The following is a 23554-nucleotide window of genomic DNA, read 5'->3' on the forward strand; positions in this document are numbered from 1 at the left end:
TGACCCTGCAAGCATGGCCTCCATGCCTGGCTAATTTTTAAAATCTTTTGTAGAGATGGGGTCTCCCTATGTTGCCCAGGCTAGTCTCAAACTCCTGAACTCAAGATACCCTCCTGCGTTGGCCTCCCAAAGCATTGGGATTACAGGCATTGCCCGACCTTCTGCCCATTTTAAATTGGGTTTTCTGTGGTTGACAGAGAGATTTTATTTGATAATAACTTAAATAATATTACTTTTAATATTAATAATTTTAAAGAAATATTTTTGAAATATGTATTTTAAATATGTTATATAAAATGCATTTCAAGTATTCCAGTATAAAATATACACTGTGCTCTCCCAATCAGAATGGAATGGACTTTATTTGAACCCCTACAGATAACAATATTGTCATTATAAATCAGGAAACTGAAATTTAGAAAGGATGAGCACCTTATCCAATAGGACAATGAATTTTTCAGTACTGCCTTCAGAGATCACTGAACTGTAGCCTGTTTTTGTCCAGGCTTAACTAAGGAAGAAGCCACTTTCGATCTCACCCAAATGGTGAACAGAATCTATTTCCTGTGGCTGGGGAGCTGAGGGCTCGGGCTTCTTGCTGATTATTGGCTGCAGTCCTCCCTTAGCTCCTACAGGCCTCCTGCAGTTCATGTTCCCGTGTGTCTCCTCAACATGTGCACTTCATTAAGCCAAGGAGAGCCTAGAGCTAGTTTGCTAGCAAGATGGAGTCTTATATAGTGTAACATAATCATGCAGCTACATTCCACCACCTTTGCCATTTTCTATTGCTGTGAAGCAACTCACAGGTCACAATCATAATCAAGGGGATGATACAATAGAAAATGGCAAAGGGCATGACTACTAGGACACCAGGGTGGCAGATTTTATTTTTCAAAAACAGCCATAGCAATATTCTCTGACATGCTCTTCTAGAACCTTGTTACTTTTTATCAACAATTTCCTCTGCTTCCCTGTCACTGAACCTGGGTGACACACTGTGATACAGCTTGCCTGGCTCTCTCTTTTGCGATACTTGCCCTTAAAACTCAACCTCCATGATCTGAGGCAAGCCAAAACAGCCCATATGGAGAGATCACATGGAGAGGTTCACGTGGTCAGGAATAGAGGCCTCAAACAACAGCCAGCATTAACTCTCAGCCATGAGCTTTCAAATAATTCCTGTCCTGAGCCTGAATCTTTCAGCTAAGGCCTTAATCACCGTGGAGCACAGAAAAGCCAGCTTTTCTAAGCCTGTGCAAATTCCTGACCAATAAACAAGCATAATAAATGGCTGTTTCATGCCACTAAATTTTGGGTTGATTTGTTACACAGCCATAGTAATTGTGACAACATATTAATAGAATAAAGGACAAAGAACCCACAATTATCTCAATACATGCAGAAAAAGCACTTGATAGAGTCTGACATTTATTAATAATTAAAAAGTTCCAGCAAATTATAAATCGAAGGGAACTTTCTTAATCTGACGAAGAGTTAATACATAAAACTTACTGCACACGGTGTATTTATTGTTGACAGTTTTTCTCTATCATCACTTCTATTCATTATATTGAAAGTTCTGGCTAACTGAAAAAATCAAAGGCATAAGAATTAGAAAGGAAGAAATAGAACTGCCTTTAGCTGCAGATTACATGTCTATATAGAAAATCTGAGATTATTATTATTATTAGGATTCAGTGAGTTTGGTAAGACTGTTGGACACTGGAACAACATTAAAAAATCAATTTTATTTCTATTTGACAAAAAATAATCAAAGTCTGGGCACAGTGGCTCGTAAGTGTAATCCCAACACTTTGGAAAGCCAAGGCAGGAGAATCACTTGAGCCTAGGAGTTCAAGACCAGCTTGGGCAAAATAGTAGACCCTGTCTCTACAAAAACATTAAAAAATTAGCTGGGTCCATGTGGTGTGCACTTGTAGTCCCTTCTACCTTGGAGGAGGTCAAGGTATAGTCAGCTGTGATTGCACCACTGCACTCCAGCCTGGGCAACAGAGCAAGAAACCATCTCTCAAAAGAGAGAATAATTAACAACTGAAAATTTAGAAGCTACTATTTATAATAACATCAAACATACTGCTTAAAAATATATTTTACATAAAAAGTATGAAACTCTTAAACCAAAACAATAAAACAGAGCAATAGAAAATCTAAGTGGAGATATACTACATTCATAGATCAGAAGACTAAATTTCAAGATGTTACTCTCCTTCAGAATGATATATAGATTCAAGAAAATCACAATCGAAATTGCAATTGTATGCATATGTGTAAGTGTACTTGTGTATAAGTTGGTAAGCTGGTTCTAAAATTTTTTGGAAATGCAATGATACAAGAATATCAAAAAAGGAGAACAGGGTTAGAGAACTTTCTCATTAAGATATTGATATGTATAATACTAGAGCAATTAAGAGTGTGGTATTGGAAAATGGAGAAACAAACATGCTAATGAAACAGAATACAGATCCCAGAAATAAACTCAAGTATATACATGGACACTTGATTTACAGCAAAGATGGCAGTGAAGTGCACTAGACAAAATGTCTTTTCAATAAATGGTGCAGGAACAATCTCTAGGTAGAGGAATGAAACCTGACTCCTACCTCACACTACACATAAACATCTATTCCAGGTCTGTTTTAGAGCTAAATTTAAAAGGCAAAACATTTAAAATGTAACAACAGACTATACTCATGAACTTGGAGTAATGACTTCTTAAACAGAACACAAAGGCTGGATGCAGTGGCTCACGCCTGTAATTCCAACACTTTGGGAGGCTGAGGTGGGTGGATGACTTGAGGTCAGGAGTTTGAGACTAGCCTGGCCAACATGGTGAAACCCTGTCTCTACTAAAAATACAAAAATTAGACGGGAGTGGTGGCGGACATCTATAAATCCAGCTACTCGGGAAGCTGAGGAAGGAGAATCACTTGAACCCAGGAGGCAGAGGCTGCAGTGAGCTGAGATCGCGCCACTGCACTCTAGCCTAGGCTACAGAGCAAGGCTCCATTAAAAAAAAAAAAAAAAGTCAGTAGAAAATGATGTAATAAAAACCCTACAACACAAAAAGCACTAACTATAAAGGAAAAGAATAATACATTTCTCTAGTTTAAAATTAAGAACTTCTCAAGAGACACCATTAAGTGTATGACAAAGCAAGTCAGAGAGGGACAAGCTGTTTGCCACAGGTATAGCTGACAAAGGAGTCAGATCCAGAATATATAAAGAACACCTTGAAATCGATTTAGAAAAGAATACTTACAAAGGCATTTCATAAACGAGGAAATGGCCTATAGTAATATGAAAAAGGTGCTCAACCCCATTAATAACTAGGGAAACGCAAACTAAAACCACAATATCATTACACACCCACCAACATGGCCAAAATGAATGAAGAACGCTGAAAATACCAACGAGTCAGAACAGATGAGAACTTGCCAGGGAGTCTTTGTAATATACAGTTGTTCAATATATATTGTTAGACTTTTTTTTTTTTTTTTAGTGCATATTTTGTACAGGTATGTTTTTCATTCCCATTCAGAGTTGGACCATTTGTATTTTCTGGTAGGTGTCTCTTGTGGTCCCTGAAAAAATCCAATGCTTACTGAGTATTGCAAATCCTATGCCCACATTTACAAACAATATACATATTAGAGTATTGCTAATGCCATACTATCATTCACTACTGTCCAAAGATTATCCAACTAGAATCTAAAATTCTATGACATTTCCTGGTTTGGAAATGCTTCAATTTTGTTACTTCTATGAAGGAAGATTACCCCCAAATATTTCACTATTGGCTGCAGAAACATCTGGAATGACGACTAAGAAATTACCTTGCTCTCTCTTTAAAAGGAGACTTCCAAGAGTCATATTGTAGCATGGCGCCACCTGGTGGTTCCACTGTATCCACCGTATTTTTTTTCTTCTATCATCTCTCCCCCTTTTAGCCCTTTTCTTGTTTCTCCTCTTCCCACGTTCATCTACCACTACATTCCACATTAGACAGCAGCATAGTTAACGCTTCACCATGGCCAATTATGAACCCATGTAGAGTTTTACAGAATGAGATAAAGCACTTCTCTGTATGTTTATTAGATAATTTTTTCTTTTATGAAGTGCTTAAGGTTTTTGCCCATTTTTCTATAGGGTGTTCCTTTTCTTTGGTATACAGAAGTACTTTATATACCTGGACACCTGTCCTTTGAAGGTTATATGAATTAATATATTTTCCAACTCTACAAGCTTTTTGTTTTTGCAAATGGTGTTTTTTGGTGAATGCATTCTAGTATAGGCAAATATATCAATCACTTCCTTTAGAGTTACATTTTCTTTTATCTTATTTAAGAAATCCTGGCCAGGCGCCTGTAATCCCAGCACTTTGGGAGGCCGAGGTGGGCAGATCACTTGAGGTCAGTTCAAGAACAGCCTGGCCAACATGGTGAAACCCTGCTGCTACTAAAAAAAATACATACAAAAATCAGCTGGGCGCAGTGGCGCGCACCTGTAATCCCAGCTGCTTAGGAGGCTGAGGCAGGAGAATCGCTTGAACCTGGAAGGCGGAGGTTGCAGTGAGCCAAGATAGTGCCACTGCACTACAGCTTGGGTGACAGAGTGAGACTCTGTCTCAAAAAAAAAAAAAAAAAAAAAAAAAAAGAAATCCTTATTACTTCTGAGAGTTTGTTATGCAACTTTGCTATTTCTTCTGTAAGCGTTTGGTAGAACTTACCAGTAAAGTCATCCAAGACTGAAGTTTTCTTTGTGGAAAAGCTTTTAAAGAGGATTTAATTTCTTTAATAGAGGACTACGAAGTTTTCCATCCTGTTACAGTTTTGGTAAGCTGTGTTTTCCATGAATTTGTATATTTCATGTACATTTTACTTATTCAAAGTGTCTTAATATCTAATTTCTTTGTAATTATAGTAATTCTGGCTGCGGCGGGTGGGTCACAAGGTCAGGAGATTGAGACCATCCTGGCTAACACGGTGAAACTATGTCTCTACTAAAAATACAAAAAGTTAGCCGGACGTGGTAGCATGCGCCTGTAGTCCCAATTACTCAGGAGGCTGAGGCAGGAGAATTGCTTGAACCTGGGAAGCAGAGGTTGCAGTGAGCCGAGATCACGCAACTGCACTCCAGCCTGGGTGGGACAGCGAGACTGTTTCTCAAAAAACAAAACAAAACAAACAAACAAACAAACAAAATATATATATATATATAAATAAAATAATAATTCTTTGGTTGGGTACAGTGGCTCATGCCTGTAACGCTAGCACTTGGGGAGGCCAAGGTGGGAGGATTGCTTGAGCTCAGGAATTCAAGACCAGCCCAGGGAACATAGTGATATCTCATTTCTCTTTGAAAAAAAAAAAAAAAAAAGTAGCCGGGCACACCTGTAATCTCAGCTACTCAGGAGACTGAAGTGGGAGGATCACTTGAGGCTGACGCTGCAATGAGCTACGACTGTACCACTGCACCCCAGTCTGGGCAACAGAACAAGATCCTGTCCCCACCCCCGCCCACCAAATAATAATTCTTTTCCATCTCCAACACTGGTTAGTTCTGCCATTTTTTCCCTTGATCATTTTCACCAAGGGTTTACCAATTATTTCTTCAAAAAGCAATTCTCAGCCTCCCGAGTAGCTGGGACTACAGACACTCACCACCACGCCTGGGTAATCATATCCAAGAGGTTCTGATATTCATATTTTCATTTCAATTTGGTTCAAAATAATTTCCATTTTCCACTGGATTTGGAGGTACATTTCTTCCAAATTTCATAATTTCTACTTAGTTCTTCTGTAATCAGACTGCCTTCTCTATATGATTTCAGCCCTCTGAAATTTATTAGTAAGTTTCTTTATGGCCTAACATGTATTCAACTTTGATAAATGATCCATGTTCATCTGTAAATAACATATATTTTGCAGTTATTGATACAGTGTTCTATATAGGCCCTAGATTAAGTTTGTTCACTATGTTGTTCCAATCACTATTTCCTTACTAATTTGGTAGGAAGGGGTGTGTGTGTGTGTGTGTGTATGTGTGTGTGTGTGTGTGTTTATGTGTGTGTGTGTGTGTGTGTATGTGTGTGTGTGTGTGTGTGTGCACGCTTCTATCATTTACTGAGACAGCTGTATTAAAATCTTATATATATACTTCTACTTTTGGTCAAGATGGAATACCTGTCACTCTATCCTCCTGCCTGAATCAACTAAAAAACTGAACAACGTACATAAAACGATGTCACTTAAGACGTGGGCCATCAAGCACTGAAGAACAGTAACCGTTGACTGAACATGAAACAAAAGAGGTAAGCCCTGCCACTGCCCCAGAATTTATTTGCTGGAGAACATTTCTAGACCATAATGCAAGGGAGGGGAAACCCAGGCCAGAGTCCACCAATTTTTCCAGATTTTAAGATACAGAGGCGAGAGTCAGGGAGGCTAAAGTGGCTACAGTTCAATCTTTCATAAACTCTCCCAAGAACAGACAAAGAGGAAACAACTTCCAGCTCCTTCCACGAGGACATTTTTACATTAACACCAAAATCTGACAAGGTTATGAAAAGAAAGGAAAATTATACACCACCTCTCTCTTGAATACAGATGCTAAAATTCTAAATGAAATATTGCAGCCGGGTGCAGTGGCTCACGCCTGTAATCCCAGCACTTTGGGAGGCTGAGGCAGGCGGATCACGAGGTCAGGAAATCGAGACCATCCTGGCGAACACGGTGAAATCCTGTCTCTACTAAAAATACAAAAAATTAGCCGGGCGTGGTGGCAGGCGCCTGTAGTCCCAGCTACTTGGGAGGCTGAGGCAGGAGAATGGTGTGAACCCGGGAGGTGGAGATGGCAGTGAGCCGAGATCACGCCACTGCACTCCAACCTGGGCAACAGAGCGAGACTCCATCTCAAAAAAAAAAAAAGAAATATTGCAAAATAAATCCAGAGATACACAGAAATAACATGACTAAGTAGGAAGTTTATTCTAATAAAACAAATGATGAGGTAGAAGGGCAGGAGTAGACAGGGAGGAATTAACACTATGAAATATATTATTAATTCACTAGACTAACAGGTAAGAGAAAAATAACTTGATCATCTCAAAAAATTCAAGAAAAGCATTTGACATAATTCAACAGCATATACTTTCTTAGCAAGGTATAAATAAAACTTCCTTAAACTCATAAATACCACCAAAATCCTACAGCAATCACTATGCTCAATGGTGACATCCGAATGTGTTCTTGCTGAGATCAGGAACAAAGAAAGGAATTCCATTCTGACCACTTTTTGAGACAGGGTCTCACTCTGTTACCCAGGCTGGAGTGCAGTAGTGCGATCACAGCTCAACCTCCTAGGCTCAAGTGATCCCTCTACTAACTCAACCTTTCAAGTAGCTGGGACCACAGCTGTGCACCGGCACGCCCAGCTAATTTTTTGTAGAGATGGGGTTTCACCATGTTGTCCAGGATGGTCTCGAACTCCTGGGCTCAAGCAATCCTCCCACCTCAGCCTCCCAAGGTGCTGGGATTACAGGTGTGAGCCACTGGATCTGACCCACTCTGACCACTTCTATTCAACACCATACTGGGCATTTTGGCCAGTGCAGTAAGACAAGAAAAGAAACCAGCACTTTGGGAGGCCAAGATGGGCAGATCACGAGGTCAGGAGATCGAGACCATCCTGGCTAACACGGTGAAACTCCATCTCTACTAAAAAAAAAAAAAAATACAAAAAACTAGCCAGGCGCGGTGGTGGGCGCCTGTAGTCCCAGCTACTCGGGAGGCTGAGGCAGGAGAATGGCGTGAACCCGGGAGGCGGAGCTCGCAGTGAGCTGAGATAGCGCCATGCAGTCCGGCCTCGGCGAAAGAGCGAGACTCCGTCTCAATAACAACAACAACAAACGACAAGAAAAGAAAGAAAATACAAAATGACTAGAAATAAATGTTATTATGAACAGATGATATGAGTATGCAGAAAATTCCAAGAGAATCCACAAATTGTTAGCGTTAATAAATGAACTGAGCAAGAGTGCCAGGTATAAGGTCATTATAAAAATCAATAGTTCAATACTGTAGCAACAAATAGTAAACAGTTACAGACCTGAATAGACTTCACAAAATGGTCCAAATGGTCAATAAGTATTTGAAAAGATGCTTAGCATTATTAGTCACTATTAAAATTTAAACCACAAGATACCAGTATATACTTACCAGAATGTCTGAAATGAGAAAAATAATAGGCTGACCAGGCTTCTCCAGAGGCAGCTTCTGGGAGAGCCAGTTCTTCTCTTAGTCTATCAAGTGCTTCTTGGGGGTGGAAGAGGTTAAAGGAAGTGTATTTCTGGACCACCACATCCTTAACTGCAGGGACTGGATTTCTGACATCAGACATACATAGTGACTTGCATTTGTTTCCTAGAATTGCTGTAACAGATTACAACAAATTGGGTGGCTTAAGACAACAGAAATTCATCATCTCACCATTTTGGAGGCCAGAAATCCAAAATCAAGGTGTTGGCAGGGCACCATTTCCTCCAGAGGCTCTAGGAGAGAATCCCTTCCTTGTCTCTTCTAGCTCCTGGTAGCTGTCAACATTACTTCACTTGTGGCTACATCTCTCTCTGCCATCTTCATGTTGCCTTCTTCTGGTATCTTCGTCTCTCTCTTACAAGGGCACTTGTGATGGCATTCAGGCCCCACTCATAATCTCATCTCTAAAATGCTTAATTACATCTGCAGAGACCCTTTCTCCAAATAAAGTAATATTTACAAGTTCTCCAGGGATTAGGGCTTGATTATTTTGGGGTAGCCATTTTTCAGTCTACTATACTTATTTTCTACTTAAAAAAAATTTCATTTCACCATTGCCATCTGATAAAAATATAAATATATATTTTCTTCTTTTTTTTTTTTTGAGACAGTGTTGCTCGTTGCCCAGGCTGGAGTGCAATGGTGCAGTCTTGGCTCACTGCAACCTCCGCCTCCCGGGTTCAAGAGCTTCTCCTACCTCAGCCTCCAAAGTAGCTGAGATTACACGACCCCGCCACCATGCCCCGCTAATTTTTGTATATTTAGTAGAGACGGGGTTTCACCATGTTGGCCAGGCTGGTCCTGAACTCCTGACCTCGTGATCCACCTGCCTTGGCCTCCCAAAGTGCTGGGATAACAGGTGTGAGCCACCATGCCCAGTGAAGAAATATATTTTCTAAATAAAGAAACTAGTGAGATTGTGGAGAGATGGTCAGGGGGACAGAATGGCCTGGGAAAATCTGGTGTGTGAAGAGGGGGTGAACTGGAAGAAGGGAGAAGTCTTAGCTATAATGGGAGTAACATTCTTTGGGTACCGAGGGAAAACTGTGAGGAGATTTTAAAAAAGGAGCTAAAGTAGAATTTCCTTCTTCTTTGCCAGGGTCCTGGGATCTAATCCCATAACAGTGGCTGTATTTACATATACTGCCCAAAAGAGGGGGCAATAGGCATGCTTTCTTAGACCCAGCCAGCTGCCCATTTGAAATCTATTCTTTCCTTCTTCACTGAAAAGAGTCCTAAATTTGTTAGGAACATCAGTTGCTCAGATGAAATAGATAATTTCCAAGGCACCCTTGGAGCTACCAGTCATGCAACACAGGTCTAACTAACGGGACATAAGTACAAACATGCAAGTGGAGCTTCTGGAAACTACTGTTTTGTTCTCTTCGTGTAGAAAGAGACACATATTTGCACCTTTTCCCCTAAGCCTATCCTTTTCACGCCCCCTACTTTCACCATCCTTGACAGCATCGTGGAGGAGTTATGGTATCAGCCCCGGACAGTTCGCCTGTAGACTTTTCTACTGTAAGAAGAAAAAGAAACAGACAGCGATAACAAAAAGACAAGCCCCAAATGAGTTTAAGCCACTGTTACTTGGTTTGCCATCAAACACAATTTTTTAAACCTAAACAATAGCTATGGTGTTTCACAGATTTGACATAACCAACAACAAATGGACCACTCCAATCTTTCTGGATACTTAAAAAATAAGGCCTTCACACCAACACAGGTCCCAGACTGGCACTCTTGAATGACTAAGTTTGTAATTCTTTCATCAGTTCCATACATTTATAATTAAGTATGAGAAGATTAATGTAGATTCTTTATTGATTCCACCCATGTATTAGTAGATATGATAATAATAAATGGTATTTTTACATTCTCTTAACCAAAAATATAACAAATATTTACACTCAGTAAAAATACAAAAAAGCATACAGAGGCACTGTCTTTCTAAAAGACATAAGTTTAAGAGGTATCAAAAAACAGGAGACAAACATTGCTTGTTACAGGATACCTTACAATCAATGAATTGTGCAGTAGAATTGCTATCTGATTATTACAGATGTGCAGTTTTGTTTTTGTCTTTTGCTGATTAGCTCACACGTCTCAGTTTTAAAAGATCAAGTTCAACTGCATTCTGCGTATCAAAAATAAAGAAGTATTAAAAATGTACAACAAAAGCCAAAGATGAACCAGGATTCAAGTTTAAATTTGAACATGTACTGTGACACTTTTCTGAAGATTTATGCCGTTTTTCTAGCCTTTAAGGTAATGCTGAAGGAATACATATACTTTAACATCACCTTTTTTAGAAACTTAAAATTGAATCAAAATAATCAGTTTTAAGGAAGCTTTTTCTCCTCCTCCCTTTTTTGTAGAGGAAAGAACACTTGATAAAAATTAGATTTGTTCTTAAAAACACCCATGATTACCATCACATTTTCAGCCTGGGAGAGATTCTCAAGGAGGTGATGTAGATCGCAATGACGTGATTTATCACCCTCAAGAAAATTCACTAAAGGCTTTTTCTCCCTGAAGATCATATTGAAAGTAATCATTTGGAGTAAATTACAATTATTAACTTTAATAAGCTTTTATGGAATCATGTACTGGATTTACTAATTCTCAAAATCTTTCACTATAGAGATATTTTGTTGAAACTTACTATTTGGCAAAAGTTTGCACTGAGGGTTAACTGCTTCAACAGTCTTGGCAGATTGAGAGTTGTGGCAGGAAGAGAGGGCACTAGTCTCTTCATTAAAATTATAAATTTATAAAACAAAAACAAATGCAGATCTGGAATTGGAGTAAATACAGGTTAAGACTTCTCTTGTTCTAGTCATATGACAAACTAAGAGAAGGCAGGAATGTACCCTTAGTTAAAATATAAAAATCAAAACCTCATGATTTTTTAAGGGATACATACATAACAAACTACAAAGCATTTGGCTTTGGCTCCTGATCAATGTCAGCTGATCTGAACACTCACAGTTAAAGCTAGATAGATAAAACAAAGGCAGCTGTAAGGTGCAAGTCCAAAACCATAGGCCTCAACACTGTGCAAGATATTTACACTATTAAGGACAAAGACAGGTAAGGCTTCCATTTGGTTTGAAAGACCTGCTAAATAAAGACATTATGAAAACATCACATTTTTCTGGAGAAATGAATATAAAATGGTGAGAGTAGACATCTGAACTTGATAAAAAAGTGGGTATAGCAAAAATACATTTCACATTGTTTTGCTGTGGCCATGAAAACAAAATTATGCAAATAAGTGAAGGAAAAAATGTATAATCATAGGACCACTGTTTATAGGCCAAATCACTGAAGTGTAACTTTCAAACTGAGATTTTTGGTTCAGGTTATTTACCATTTCAAAGGACCAAGAAAGGTATGGAACCACCAAGCCTCATTCTATCCTACCTGCGATTAATTTCTAAGGCTTAAGTTTCAGATTAATGTTTCTTTACCACAGGAATTTTTGACATGCTATTATTCCTAAAATAAAGAGACAAACATGTTGATGGGAAAGATGAACTACTACCATTTACCACTTAAAACTGATCCGTGATTTTAAAATGAAGGGGGATAGGCAGGAAGACAGATGGCGGAGACAGCTAGGGAAAGACAACACATTTCTGTAAAGGAGGCCACAAACCAACTAAATCCTATGTGGACACATACGGACAGCCATTCAGAAGTAAACCCATTTTGACTCCAAGTTGATCTGGGTAGTGCATGTTAATGGCTTTGGCTTTTTTTTTTTTTTTTGGTAATTACAGAAGTTTATTAAAATTCCACTTGCTTTTACATTTAAAAAATTGAAAAAATTAAACTTAATATATATAAAATATATTTAATTTGCAAAAATGTGAAAAATCTGCCTCATCCAGTAAACAGTCACTGAAATTTTAATTAAGAGTGCCATACCCATGAGGCTGGAAAAGTATGTCCTCTCAAGGGCTAAAAACTGAGAACCAAGAGACAATCATTTCTATAACTCCAGCTCCTCTTTCTCCCACAAAATGTTACTGCAAGCAGCTGAGAGCTGCAGGGTATGTCAGGTCAGACACAACCTGGTGCTATGAGATGTGGGGGTGGCATGCTGCAGAACACTGCATAAAGTCAAATTCATCTTCATTATTACATCACCCATGATAAGAATTTCTTTAAAAAAAGTATTCCATACTTGAGTTATGAGAGATTTTAGTTTTGGGTTTCTATAGACCAGAACTCTCTAGAACCCAGTCTCCGTTTGTTGGATCTATACTTTTAGTTACAATTCAATGCAGCATAACTTTCACTTAAGAAAGAATTTGTATACATGTCATTTAACATCAAAATTTCATTCTTTGGAAATTAGGGTTCCCACCCTCCTCCCCAAACTACTCCCTCCCATTTCCCAAAGGACTGACAAGAAACCCTGTGGCAGCTTCATTTGGCCTTCCACACCATGACCAGCAGGTTCCTAACACCTCAACTGCAAAGGGCTTCCTATTTCTCTCAAACTGAGACCTACATTGCATTGGTACTAAGGATCAAGTCACATCTCTGTGTAGATCAAGCATATCACCTCTGTAAAGATGACTTCTGTTTGGTCAGACCAGGGACAATTTTATGACCTCAAACATGAACATCAGCTAACGAGAGCTCTCAAATACAAACAAAACCACAATTCAAATAATAAGTTATTTTTCAAATATACAAGAATATCCTTGGTATTGGCAGACACTTTCAATTTGTCCTTCAGCCCAAGCTATAAGGCTTGGAAATAATAATGCCATTATCTTTAAAATAGCTTGTTAAAGAAAAATCTATAGCAATATACACAAGGATCACTCTGAGTTTAAATTTTTTCTGTAACTGTGGTCCCAAGGCAGTTCTGGCGTGCAGAGTGGAGACTGGTATCCAGGCATAGCATCCATTGCTCAGGAAACTATTCATCTGCAGAAATTAAATGAAAGGAAGCATAACTCAGGTCTATTTCATTGCTCGGAGTAGAGAGAATAAAACCTCTGGACTGGTTGTAGCAATGAGCTGTTTGTTAGCAATGGCCTGCAGAATCATGACGTGGTTCTGCCCATTCCTCCAAGATTTTCAGTGGTTTTCAAATAGGTCATCCAAAGGCTAGACTGCTGAAACTTGTTCATTTTCTGAAAATAAAAAAAAAAATTAACTGGCAGATCAGCATATTAATGAGATCCTAATAATCTAGTTATCTATTTAGAAAATCGTGTCAACAAAGAAATCCTCTCAAACACTGCATCGAGGCTCAGATTTTATTATAATAATACCTATGATTTCTGATCACATTGAAGGTTGACAATAAACTGGAATTTCATAGTTTTTAACCACTTTATTACTCTTGTTTAAAAGCACAAATTTTCATTTATTTTCAATAAACAATCATTTTTCAAACTATTGGCACAGGTACAAAGTCAGTCAAGACTTTTGCTAACAAAAGGAACTCTATCAATAGAATCATTTCAGATAATTTGGCATCTGAAACACAGTTTCAAGTTTCCATGCATTAATATAAAATACAATTCCATTAATGTTAACTGCTTTTTCTCAAAATTATCCCATTAGATTGAGCCACTGTTTTATCAAAGATAAGAATATTCCATTTGAGCCACAGGGTACTAGGCACACAGAAATAGGCAGCTTGCCCATTTCATTTAAAAAATACACCATCGGGGCGGGGTACAATGGCTCACACCCGTAACCCCAACTTTGTGGGAGACTGAGGCAGGCAGATTGCTTGAGTCCACGAGTTCAAGACCAGCCTGGGCAACATGGTAAAATGCTGTCTCAAATACAAAAAATTAGCTGGGTGTGGTGGTGTGTGCCTGCAGTCCCAGCTACTTGGGAGGTGAGGAGGGAGAATTACCTGAGACCAGGAAGTTGAGGCTGCAGTGAGCCATGATCATGCCACTGCACTCCAGCCTGAGTGACACAGCAAGACCTTGTCTCAACAAACAAACAACCCACACCATTGGTTGGGTGTGGTGGCTCACACCTGTAATCCCAACACTTTCGGAGGCTGGGGTGGGAGGACTGCTTCAGGCCAGGAGTTCAAAACCAGCCTGGTCAATATAGTGAGACCCTGTCTCTACAAAGGAAAAATTTAACAATGAGTAAGGCATGCTGGTGTGCACCTGTCGTCCCAGCTACTTGGGAGGCTGAGTTGGGAGGACTGCTTGAGCCCAGGAGTTTGAGGCTATAGTGAGTCATTATTGTGCCACTGCACTCTAAGCTTGGGCAACAGAGTGAGACCCTGTCTTGAAAAATAAAACAAAACCAAAACACTCCCCCATACTATATTTAGGAACTTTTTTTTTTTTTTTGAGACGGAGTTTTGCTCTTGTTGCCCAGGCTGGAGTGCAATGGTGCGATCTTGGCTCACTGCAACCTCTGCCTCCCAAGTAGCTGAGATTACAGGCATGCACCATAATGCCTGGCTGATTTTGTATTTTTTTAGTAGAGATAGGGTTTCTCCATGTTGGACAGGCTGGTCAGGAACTCCCGACTTCAGGTGATTCGCCCGCCTCAGCCTCCCAAAGTGTTGGGATTACAGGCGTGAGCCACTGCACCCTGCCGGCAGGAACTTCTTACTTTTTAACAGAGATTTAACGCATTTAAAGAAACAATTACTAATTACCATAAAATACCAAAGTAAAGACCATTTAATGTGTTCAGCAATTCATTTAAGAGCCTTTAAGAGAGCTTGTCAACATACCATCTGCTTCGCTATCTGCATCAGTCACATCTGCTAGTTTAGGATGGAATGGCTGCAAATTATGCCTCTGAGGCTGAGTTACAATCTTCGATGGAACACAGGTCAGGAGGTTGCTACTGAGAGAAGCTGGTGGCAGTCTAGAGAGGCTGTTATGCATCATCTTTGACCTCTGCACTGCCACACTATAATCTGGAGGTTTTATGTGTGGGTAGGGTCCTTCCTTTAGGTCCGCTAAAGAAATCCCCAAATATCCTGGAGGAGTGGGAGGTGGCTCCCTATACCTATCGTCCTTCTTGGGTGAGGTGACACAGTACACTGGCATGAAAAATAAGCAATGAAAATGTTAATGAAAAAGAAATGAAAAAAAAAAAAAACACCCCACAAACTTATTACAATGACAAAATAGAACTTAAAAATAGACAAAATGAATAGACTTGAATGATGGCAGATTAAAAACATTTTTAAAAAGTTTAATAAACAAACCTCTTTTTAAAATACATAAACAACTACATTAAGTCCTGTAAACATTAAATAGAACAAGAGAGTTGAAGGAGATGACACTGATGACAAGCTTCCTTCTGCAATTCAGCCCCCATATCACAGAAGTACATGACAACTCCTGAAGTCACACCAGCCCTAAAGATATCAGAAACACTTAAAAGTTCACTTTAAACACCTATTCTCTGTAAAGTGGGAGAGTTTACATAGAAATGAAATTTGGGCCCTCTGTTTAAGGGCTGTTTCACCTTCTCCCTGAGGCATGAACCAATGTTTTCTGGCACTCCTGGGCAGATTAGTTCTCAGTCCTATCATATGAACTTTAACTTTGCTGCTATGGAGGAACTAATTCCTTCAAGAACTTTACTTCTGGCCAGGTGCGGTGGCTCACGCCTATAATCCCAGCACTTTGGAGGCCGAAGTGGGTGGATCAGCTGAGGTCAGAAGTTTGAGACCAGCCTGGCCAACATGGTGAAGCCCCATCTCTACTAAAAATACAAAAATTAGCTGGGCGTGGTGGTGGGCACCTGTAATCCCAGCTACTTGGGAGGCTGAGAGAGGAGAATTGCTTGAACCTGGGAGGCGAAGATTGCAGTGAGCCGAGGTCATGCCACTGCACTCCAGCCTGGGCAATACAGCAAGACTCCATCTCAAAAAAAAAAAAAAAGAAAGTTGGAAAAAAATGAATGAGCTAAAAACCCAACCTATAATGCAATTTGACAAGTAACTATAAAATCGGCACATTTCACCTTCACATTTTTAGTAGTTAAATGTGACACCATGACTGTTGCATAAATTTAAGAGTTGATTATGATATTAATTCAAAGTACAGTCATTCCATATAAGTAGAAAAGCAGTTTTATATCCATGTATTTATATAGTTTAGGAAAGAAATTTTTAAAAAGTATTTGATGGCTAAATACTAAAAAAAAGAGTTTACTAAGAAAGCTTGGAATGGAATTCACAAACAGGAGTTGGCACACTCATGATGTACACCAAGAGAGTATGCTGAAAAATGTTCTGGACTTTCTGATCACTTTTATGACCTAAAATCAATAGCAGATTCAATGTTTCTACCATGTATGCATACCAATTGTGGTCCAAACAATTTATGAGGTGATAAAGAGAATAATCCCTTTATTACTACTGCACACTAATGCAATGATATTCCTCAATAAAACCAAAAAGAAACTTAAAAACAAAAGACAAACTTGTCCCTCTAAATACCTTCACATCGGACTTTTCATTTTAATGGAGTTGAATAGCTGCTCCAAAGTCTTTGAGAAACCACGACTTTTTGGGAAATAACTTGTTTGTTTGTGAAGGAAAGAAAGGTTGTTAGAGAATGAATTTTTGCAACGATAAAATCCAGGGCCAAGATATCTCAATGCCATTTTTTGACTACTTAATCTCTAAATGCCACAGACAACAAAAACACAACTTACCAATCAAGCCCTTTTCTGTACTTGAAGTGACAGTTTTATAAACTGGGTCAGTGGCATCCTTGGGGTCCAAGCCTTCAGATGACTCAGCTGGGGTGCTCTCCAATACTCTCCGTTTAACTGTCCCATAGTTTGGTTCATACAAGTCAGACAGAGAACTGGAGGAGGCCCAACTCTTTCTCTCTAGGTTTCCTTTACACTGCCCACAAGTTCTAGAGCAGCTTTTAGGACACGAATAGGGCTCAGAGTCAGTGGGTTCAACTTCAGCAATGGGGTCATCCAAATGGGTATGTCTGTAAGAGTTCAAAAAATCCCAGCTTTTTGGGTTTGGAAGGCTTTGGAAGTTGTCATGGGAGCTGCTTGAACACGAAGTCCAACTTCCACGACCACTGTCAGCTGCTTCTATAATGATATGCTCATGAGAAATCTCTTCATTGCTCACAGACGATGAGACAGCTAAACATTTGATTAGAGATGGCTTCAAGAGTGTCCACCTAAAGTTGGAGATAACGTACAATTAGAAGGCTTGCCGGAAAAACCATCTTCTCTCTGTTTCGAGTTATTACTGCCTATAAGAAACTATAGAGCACGTACCACAAGCGTTCATGCCAAATAACATCGTGAAGAAAACAATATTATCATCATTCATCACTAAATTCCTTGTATTTAGTTAACACTCAGAAGACACAGTAAAGAAACTCAAATGCTTGGCAAAATTTCCTTAGAATTTTTCTTTTTAAATTTTAAAATGTTAGTTATTTTTTTTTTCGAGACAGGGTGTCACTCTGTGGCCCAGACCGGAGTGCACTGGCTATTTACAGGCACGATCATGGTGCACTGTAGCTTTTAACTCCTGGGCTCAAGTGATCCTCCCGCCTCAGCCTCCCCAGCAGCTGGGATGGACCAGAGGTATGCCTGGCAAGTATTTTTCTTGAACTGATTTTAAATGAAAATGTAAAGATGAGAGTTGAAATGAATAACATTAAGTATACATATTCATTTTTGGTCATCACAATATTAGACTACTGTGTCCATGCATACAGAATTAAGAGTTCCCAACTTGGAGAATCCAGTTTTATTTTTCAACATACCTCTGAGGTTAGCCCAGTACAGTGCCAAGTAAACAGCAACTTCCCCAATTACCTATTAAATGAATTATTTATAGCAGGGGTCCCCAGACTAAAGCTCATGGGCCAAATTTAGCCAACAGCCTATTTTTGTATGGTCTGGAGCAAAGAATAGTTTTGTTTTTTAACCTTTTAAAAGGTTAAAACAAAACCAGAAGAATTTGTGACAGAGACTATATGTAGACTGCAAAGGCGAAAATATTTACTACCCAGCCCTTCATAAAAAAAGTTTGTAAACCCCTCATTTACAGTATAGAGCAGAGGGTAGCAAATTACAGTCCAGGGCCAAATCTGGTGGTCTCTTTGCTCGTTTTTGTAAATAAAGTTTTGGCTGGGCGTGGTGGCTCACGCCTGTAATCCCAGCACTTTGGGAGGCCGAGGCGGGCGGATCACAAGGTCAGGAGATCAAGACCATCCTGGCTAACACGGTGAAACCCCGTCTCTACTAAAAATATAAAAAATCAGCTGGGTGCGGTGGTGGGCACCTGTAGTCCCAGCTACTCAGGAGGCTGAGGCAGGAGAATGGCGTGAACCCAGGAGGTGGAGCTTGCAGTGAGCCGAGATCGTGCCACTGCACTCCAGCCTGGGCAACAAGAGCGACACTCTGTCTCACAGAGCGAGACTCCGCCTTAAAAAAAAAAAAGAAAAAAAAAAAAGGTTTTACTGGGACTGGGACTGGGACTGGGACACAGTCATGCCATTTGCTTATGTGTTGTCTATGGCTGTTCTGGTGTAATAGCAGAGTAGTTGTGACAGAGGCCTTATGGCCTGTGAAGTCTAAAATGTTTACTATGTAACTTTTATAGAAAAACCATTTGCTGACCTCTGGTGTAGAGATCGTAGTTTAGAAACCTTTATAAATGCGGTAATACTTTATCTTAAATTTTTCATATTAAAGTAGACCAGATTTCACAATATTTATCAGTTAGAATAAACTTTCTCAAAGATTTCCACATTGCTTGATTCTAAATAGAAATTTAGAGTTAATTTTTTTTTTAATTAACCTTTGCTAGGTGATTATTCTTACTCCCCAAGTTACACTTTCAGAGGACAGACATCAAGGGCTAGTCCTACTCTCCCAACCTGTCTACAATGTGCACAGCACTTGAGGCACTTTCCAATACACAACCTTTTTGATTAACCTATAACTTAGCAGCCAGAATTTCAAAAATTATCTCCCCTATATAAGTAGCAGATGCACTTTGAGTTCTGACTGGAAAGATACATAATGATAAAAAGTTACTTGAATCTAGTAACACTTTAAAAATGAACACCCATACATCTTTCAACATAGTGCTTATTTACATATTCAGAATAGAGAATATGTGCTTGGCCCACATATTCTTTTATGGATAACTCTGCAATTACCCCATGGGAGGTCCAAGGTCAAGGTGGGGAGCACTGCTTGCAGTGGCCACTTGGCTTGGGTATTGTGTTATGAACACAGACAATGATGCTTACCCAGGGCCATGTTGACTATGATCTCCTATCCCTGAGGGGTGCTCTGTCTTTTCCAATGCCCCAGTGGATTCAGGGACTGCCAGGGCCTGAGAGGAACACCGCTCATCCTGTGGAACTGCTGACATGGAGTCAACAGAACAATTGCTCACGATGCTGGACCGTGAAGAAATCTCACTATGGCTGGAGTCAGACAAGTTGTCAGATTTAGCTGACGGAGTAAGTGTGTAACCTGAACAAGAAAAGAGCATTGATCAAACTACAAAAAAAGGGAACATATGGTGGGGGTAGTAGGGGAAAGGATGAAAAAAAACCCACAAAAATAACAGAAGACAAAGTAGAAGCAATTTTAGTTTCCATCTATGTAGATATAATGGTGCCAATTTTCTCCACACATTCCCCTACATATCCATTCACCTACTATCCACACCACACCAATACAACTACACATTCAAGAAAAAGACAGTCAAAGTCCACTGTTACTCAGAAAACTAGTTTAAAGGTGTATCTGTCTCAGGCTCTCCCACAGCTATAATCATTTAATAGAATAAGATTACAAATATTAATAAGTACATGTCTTTAGGGTTTCTCAACTTCTTTTTAACCCAATGCTCCTTCCTTTGATTAATATGAGTATTTCATGACCTGATGTGAATCCAAAATACCATCTTGAAGTAAGGGTAGGGGTGGGAGTCCAGGACTCAAGGGAAAGAACTACATTTTTGCTTTATCAAACTATATATACTTACCCCAGATATTCTGCATATCCCACCTAAGAAGTCTTGTCTTGAGTTCAGAGTCATTGTTTTAGATTATTTTTATTTTTTAGACACAGGGTCCTGCTCTGTTGCCCAGGCTACAGTGCTGTGGCATGATCATAGCTCACTGCAGCTTCCAACTCCTGGGCTCAGGTGGTCCTCTTGCCTCAGCCCCAAGTAGCTGGGACTACGGTCTGCACCACCACACCCAGTTATTTTTAAACTTTTTGCAGAAATGAGGTCTCATTATGTTGCCGAGGCTGGTCTTCAACTCCTGGCCTCAAGCGATCCTCCTGACTCAGCCTACCAAATTGCTGGGATTACAGGTGTGAGCCACCATGCCCAGCCTGTTTCAGTTTTTTAAATTGTTTTAGGTTTAAACTTAGTGTCATACTTAGTTTCCTTTTTCTTCACCAACCTTGCAGAATATTAAACAGCTGAGTGGATACATTTTTAATAATGTGTTATAGAAAAAAACAGCATCTACATGTTCTATGTTGTTCTGTGACTTACTGCACAGCAGTCAACTAGAGAGATGTTCTTCTGTATTCTAGGGATGCACTGAGGTGAAGGACCCAAAAACAAATCTGCAACAGAATGGCTAATGTACATAATAATCTATTTTGATAATTGGAAGAAACCAAATTTTTGTTTGGAAATGAAAGAAAAAGAAAATGCCCTAGTAATCCCAACAAGGGACGGGTCTCAAAGAAGTAAAAAATATCTTCTTGCTCACAGAGGAGAGTAGGGTTTAGTAGATATGTGACCTATGGACCAATACCTAGAAATGTCATTAGGAAGAATTACAGGCTTTGGGTATGTTACTGGAATTCTCAGGGCCTCACATCTTCATGCAGAAAGAGCATGACAACATCCTTAGTTCCAAGTCCTTCTCTGTTTATGGATCTTGGAGTTATTCGCATATAACTCAAGTCATTTAAGGAATAATTTGTTGCACAGTAATCTTATTAAGTCATTTCGTTAACTATTTCAAAGAGAAAAAGACCCAGAAAACTTGTGATTTATATTTGGCCTATGTGGCCAGGAACAGGGTAAGCCAAGACAAGCCAGTCTTCTGACTTCTATCATACATCTCTGAACTTGGGATCACTGCTATTTGTCAATGTCCATGAGCTGATTAGTCAATTTTCAAGAGGACCAAGAAAGTGGATGTAATAAGTAAATTAAAAATAAATAAAAACCTTCTTCCTCAAAAGAAAAAGCCATTGCTCTACAGAATAGTCTTGCTTCATTGTTTTAAAAATAATTTCATTCTTATGTCTGTTTGATCAGTATTTCTCAAATATAATAATACTAAGAACCACCTGGAAAGCCAATTAAAATAAACATTCCGATCCCATTTCTGGCAATTGAAGTTTATGAAGTCTGGGGTGGGACACAGTAATTGCATTTTTTAACAAGCTTCCCAGATGATTCTGAAATTGCTATGTTAGACTAGTCCCTTCTCCTCCAATCAAAGATATGTAAAAAGCAGAGGATAAAAAAGCCTCCTCTACATATTTCACTCACAGATCCTGCTAACGGTAGAAAATAAAGTCAACTACAGAAAACAAGAGTATAAAATTTACTAACTCAATACATTAGTAAAATAACTTATGTACAAATGAGGCATTTTCAAGTGTTTATAAATAGTATTTTACTAAGTTGTCTGCCTAAGCTTTGACAAATGGTTCAAGCCATGTATACATTAATAACTGCAAACAAACTTAACACTAAAATTAAATATGGAACTTCATCAGAGTGTCTTCCTCCTTTTAGACTTGAATCGCGTATAGAAGCAGTTTAAAGTGTTACTGTTGCCTTGGCTATTTGAATTGAAGATGGCACTCCCTTTCTCATCTTTGATGTTGCTTCCAACATCCTTCACTTTCTCACAGCTTTCTGTAGCTTGATTGTGATGTGTCCTCTTTTTGGCTGTTGACTAGTCTCTCCCTTGAAAGCTTTCTTTCCCTAAGTCTTCTAAACGGGGATGTCATTCTTTTTCTGGTTGTGTTCTCACAACTTGTCCTGTCTCTATTCTCCTCAGTGGCCTTCTCAGTACTGTCTGTTCTTTTGGCTGTGCTCCTGGTAATCTGAAGGATTTTCTTTTGCAAGTAAGCCCCACCTATTCCGGGGCAGCTCTGGCCACTGATCTTGCTGCTGTGATCAGATATGATACTGCCAACTGGAGGGAGAGATGCAAAAACCCTGACATGGTCAATCACAATTAGCCTTGTTTACATAGTATTTCACTATTTAAAAATTCTAACATCTTGATAATATCTGAAAAATTGTAATCTAGCAACATATTTTTTAATGCATGGAAAAAATCTACTTATCTATAAAACATACACACATCAGTTATTGCAAGACAGAATGCAGGAGAAAGATTACCTTTATCAGCACAAGCTGGTGATAAAAACGAAAACAAAAACAAAAAAACTGTTGAAAGGAAGCCAAGCTGGTAAAATCATAAGGAAAAATATGACAAAAATATCAGGTAACTAGAATTATTTCTGTAAAGTAACTATGTAGGTCTAGAATTGTAAGGTAGATTTTACTATGAAGAAGCTTAGTAAAAACCAAATAAGACATACAAATAGTACCTACGATAGGTATATTTATAAAGCTCATTTTCTGATCCTGTTGTAGATCCAAGGTGGAGAGTGCTTTTCTTAAACACTAGGGTAGATAATGTTTAAGGTCTCTCGACTTCTTTTTTAAAGTTCTTGTTTAAACTATCCTCATGCAAAACATGAAGACAGGTTTATTTTCTTAATCATAAGAAAACAAAGAACAGATCTCAAAGTTTAATAAGAACCAGGAACAGATCCTAATAATTTACTCTGAGCATAATGACAGTTTTGTTTAATCATAGATTACTGGCAAAAACCTGTCTACAAAAATAGAAGGATCATACTCGGTTGGGGTTTTGATAGCACACACGCAAGAACAAGCTGAAACAGTTTTGAAGAGAAGAATTTCTTCAGGCTTCTAAGAGTTCTAAACACTACTACAAGAAGCTCACAAATCTATAAACATGGTGTTCACTTGTTGGCTACACAATGAAAGACAAGGGAGAAAATACTTCTCTATTTGAGTGTTGAGTGTAGATTTTTTTGGGAATAAGAGCAATGGAGGAATTCCTGTTCCTAATACCTCTTTCCAGAAGTCACATTCAGGCATAAAA

The 23554-nt window shown here is 39.0% G+C and overlaps 1 protein-coding gene across 5 annotated transcripts in view; it reads right to left on the reverse strand.

The window, feature by feature from the left end:
- Positions 1-10145: 10145 nt before the first annotated feature.
- RAPGEF6 (Rap guanine nucleotide exchange factor 6) overlaps positions 10146-23554 on the reverse strand; it is a 219539-nt gene continuing 206130 nt past the window's right edge. For 2 of the 5 annotated variants that reach the window (XM_003259922.3, XM_030818449.1), the window contains 4 exons: positions 19610-19838; positions 17025-17515; positions 15082-15396; positions 10146-13495 (listed from right to left, as the gene is read on the reverse strand). In XM_003259922.3, the coding sequence (XP_003259970.1) occupies positions 13470-13495; positions 15082-15396; positions 17025-17515; positions 19610-19838 (1061 nt within the window). In that variant the 3' untranslated portion in view covers positions 10146-13469. The remainder of the gene's footprint in view (positions 13496-15081; positions 15397-17024; positions 17516-19609; positions 19839-23554) is intronic. The other 3 variants (XM_003259924.3, XM_003259925.3, XM_003259923.3) reach the window with 2 other exon arrangements.

The sequence above is a fragment of the Nomascus leucogenys genome, chromosome 2 (genome assembly GCF_006542625.1).
Source record: "Nomascus leucogenys isolate Asia chromosome 2, Asia_NLE_v1, whole genome shotgun sequence".
In the NCBI taxonomy this organism is placed as follows: domain Eukaryota; kingdom Metazoa; phylum Chordata; class Mammalia; order Primates; family Hylobatidae; genus Nomascus; species Nomascus leucogenys.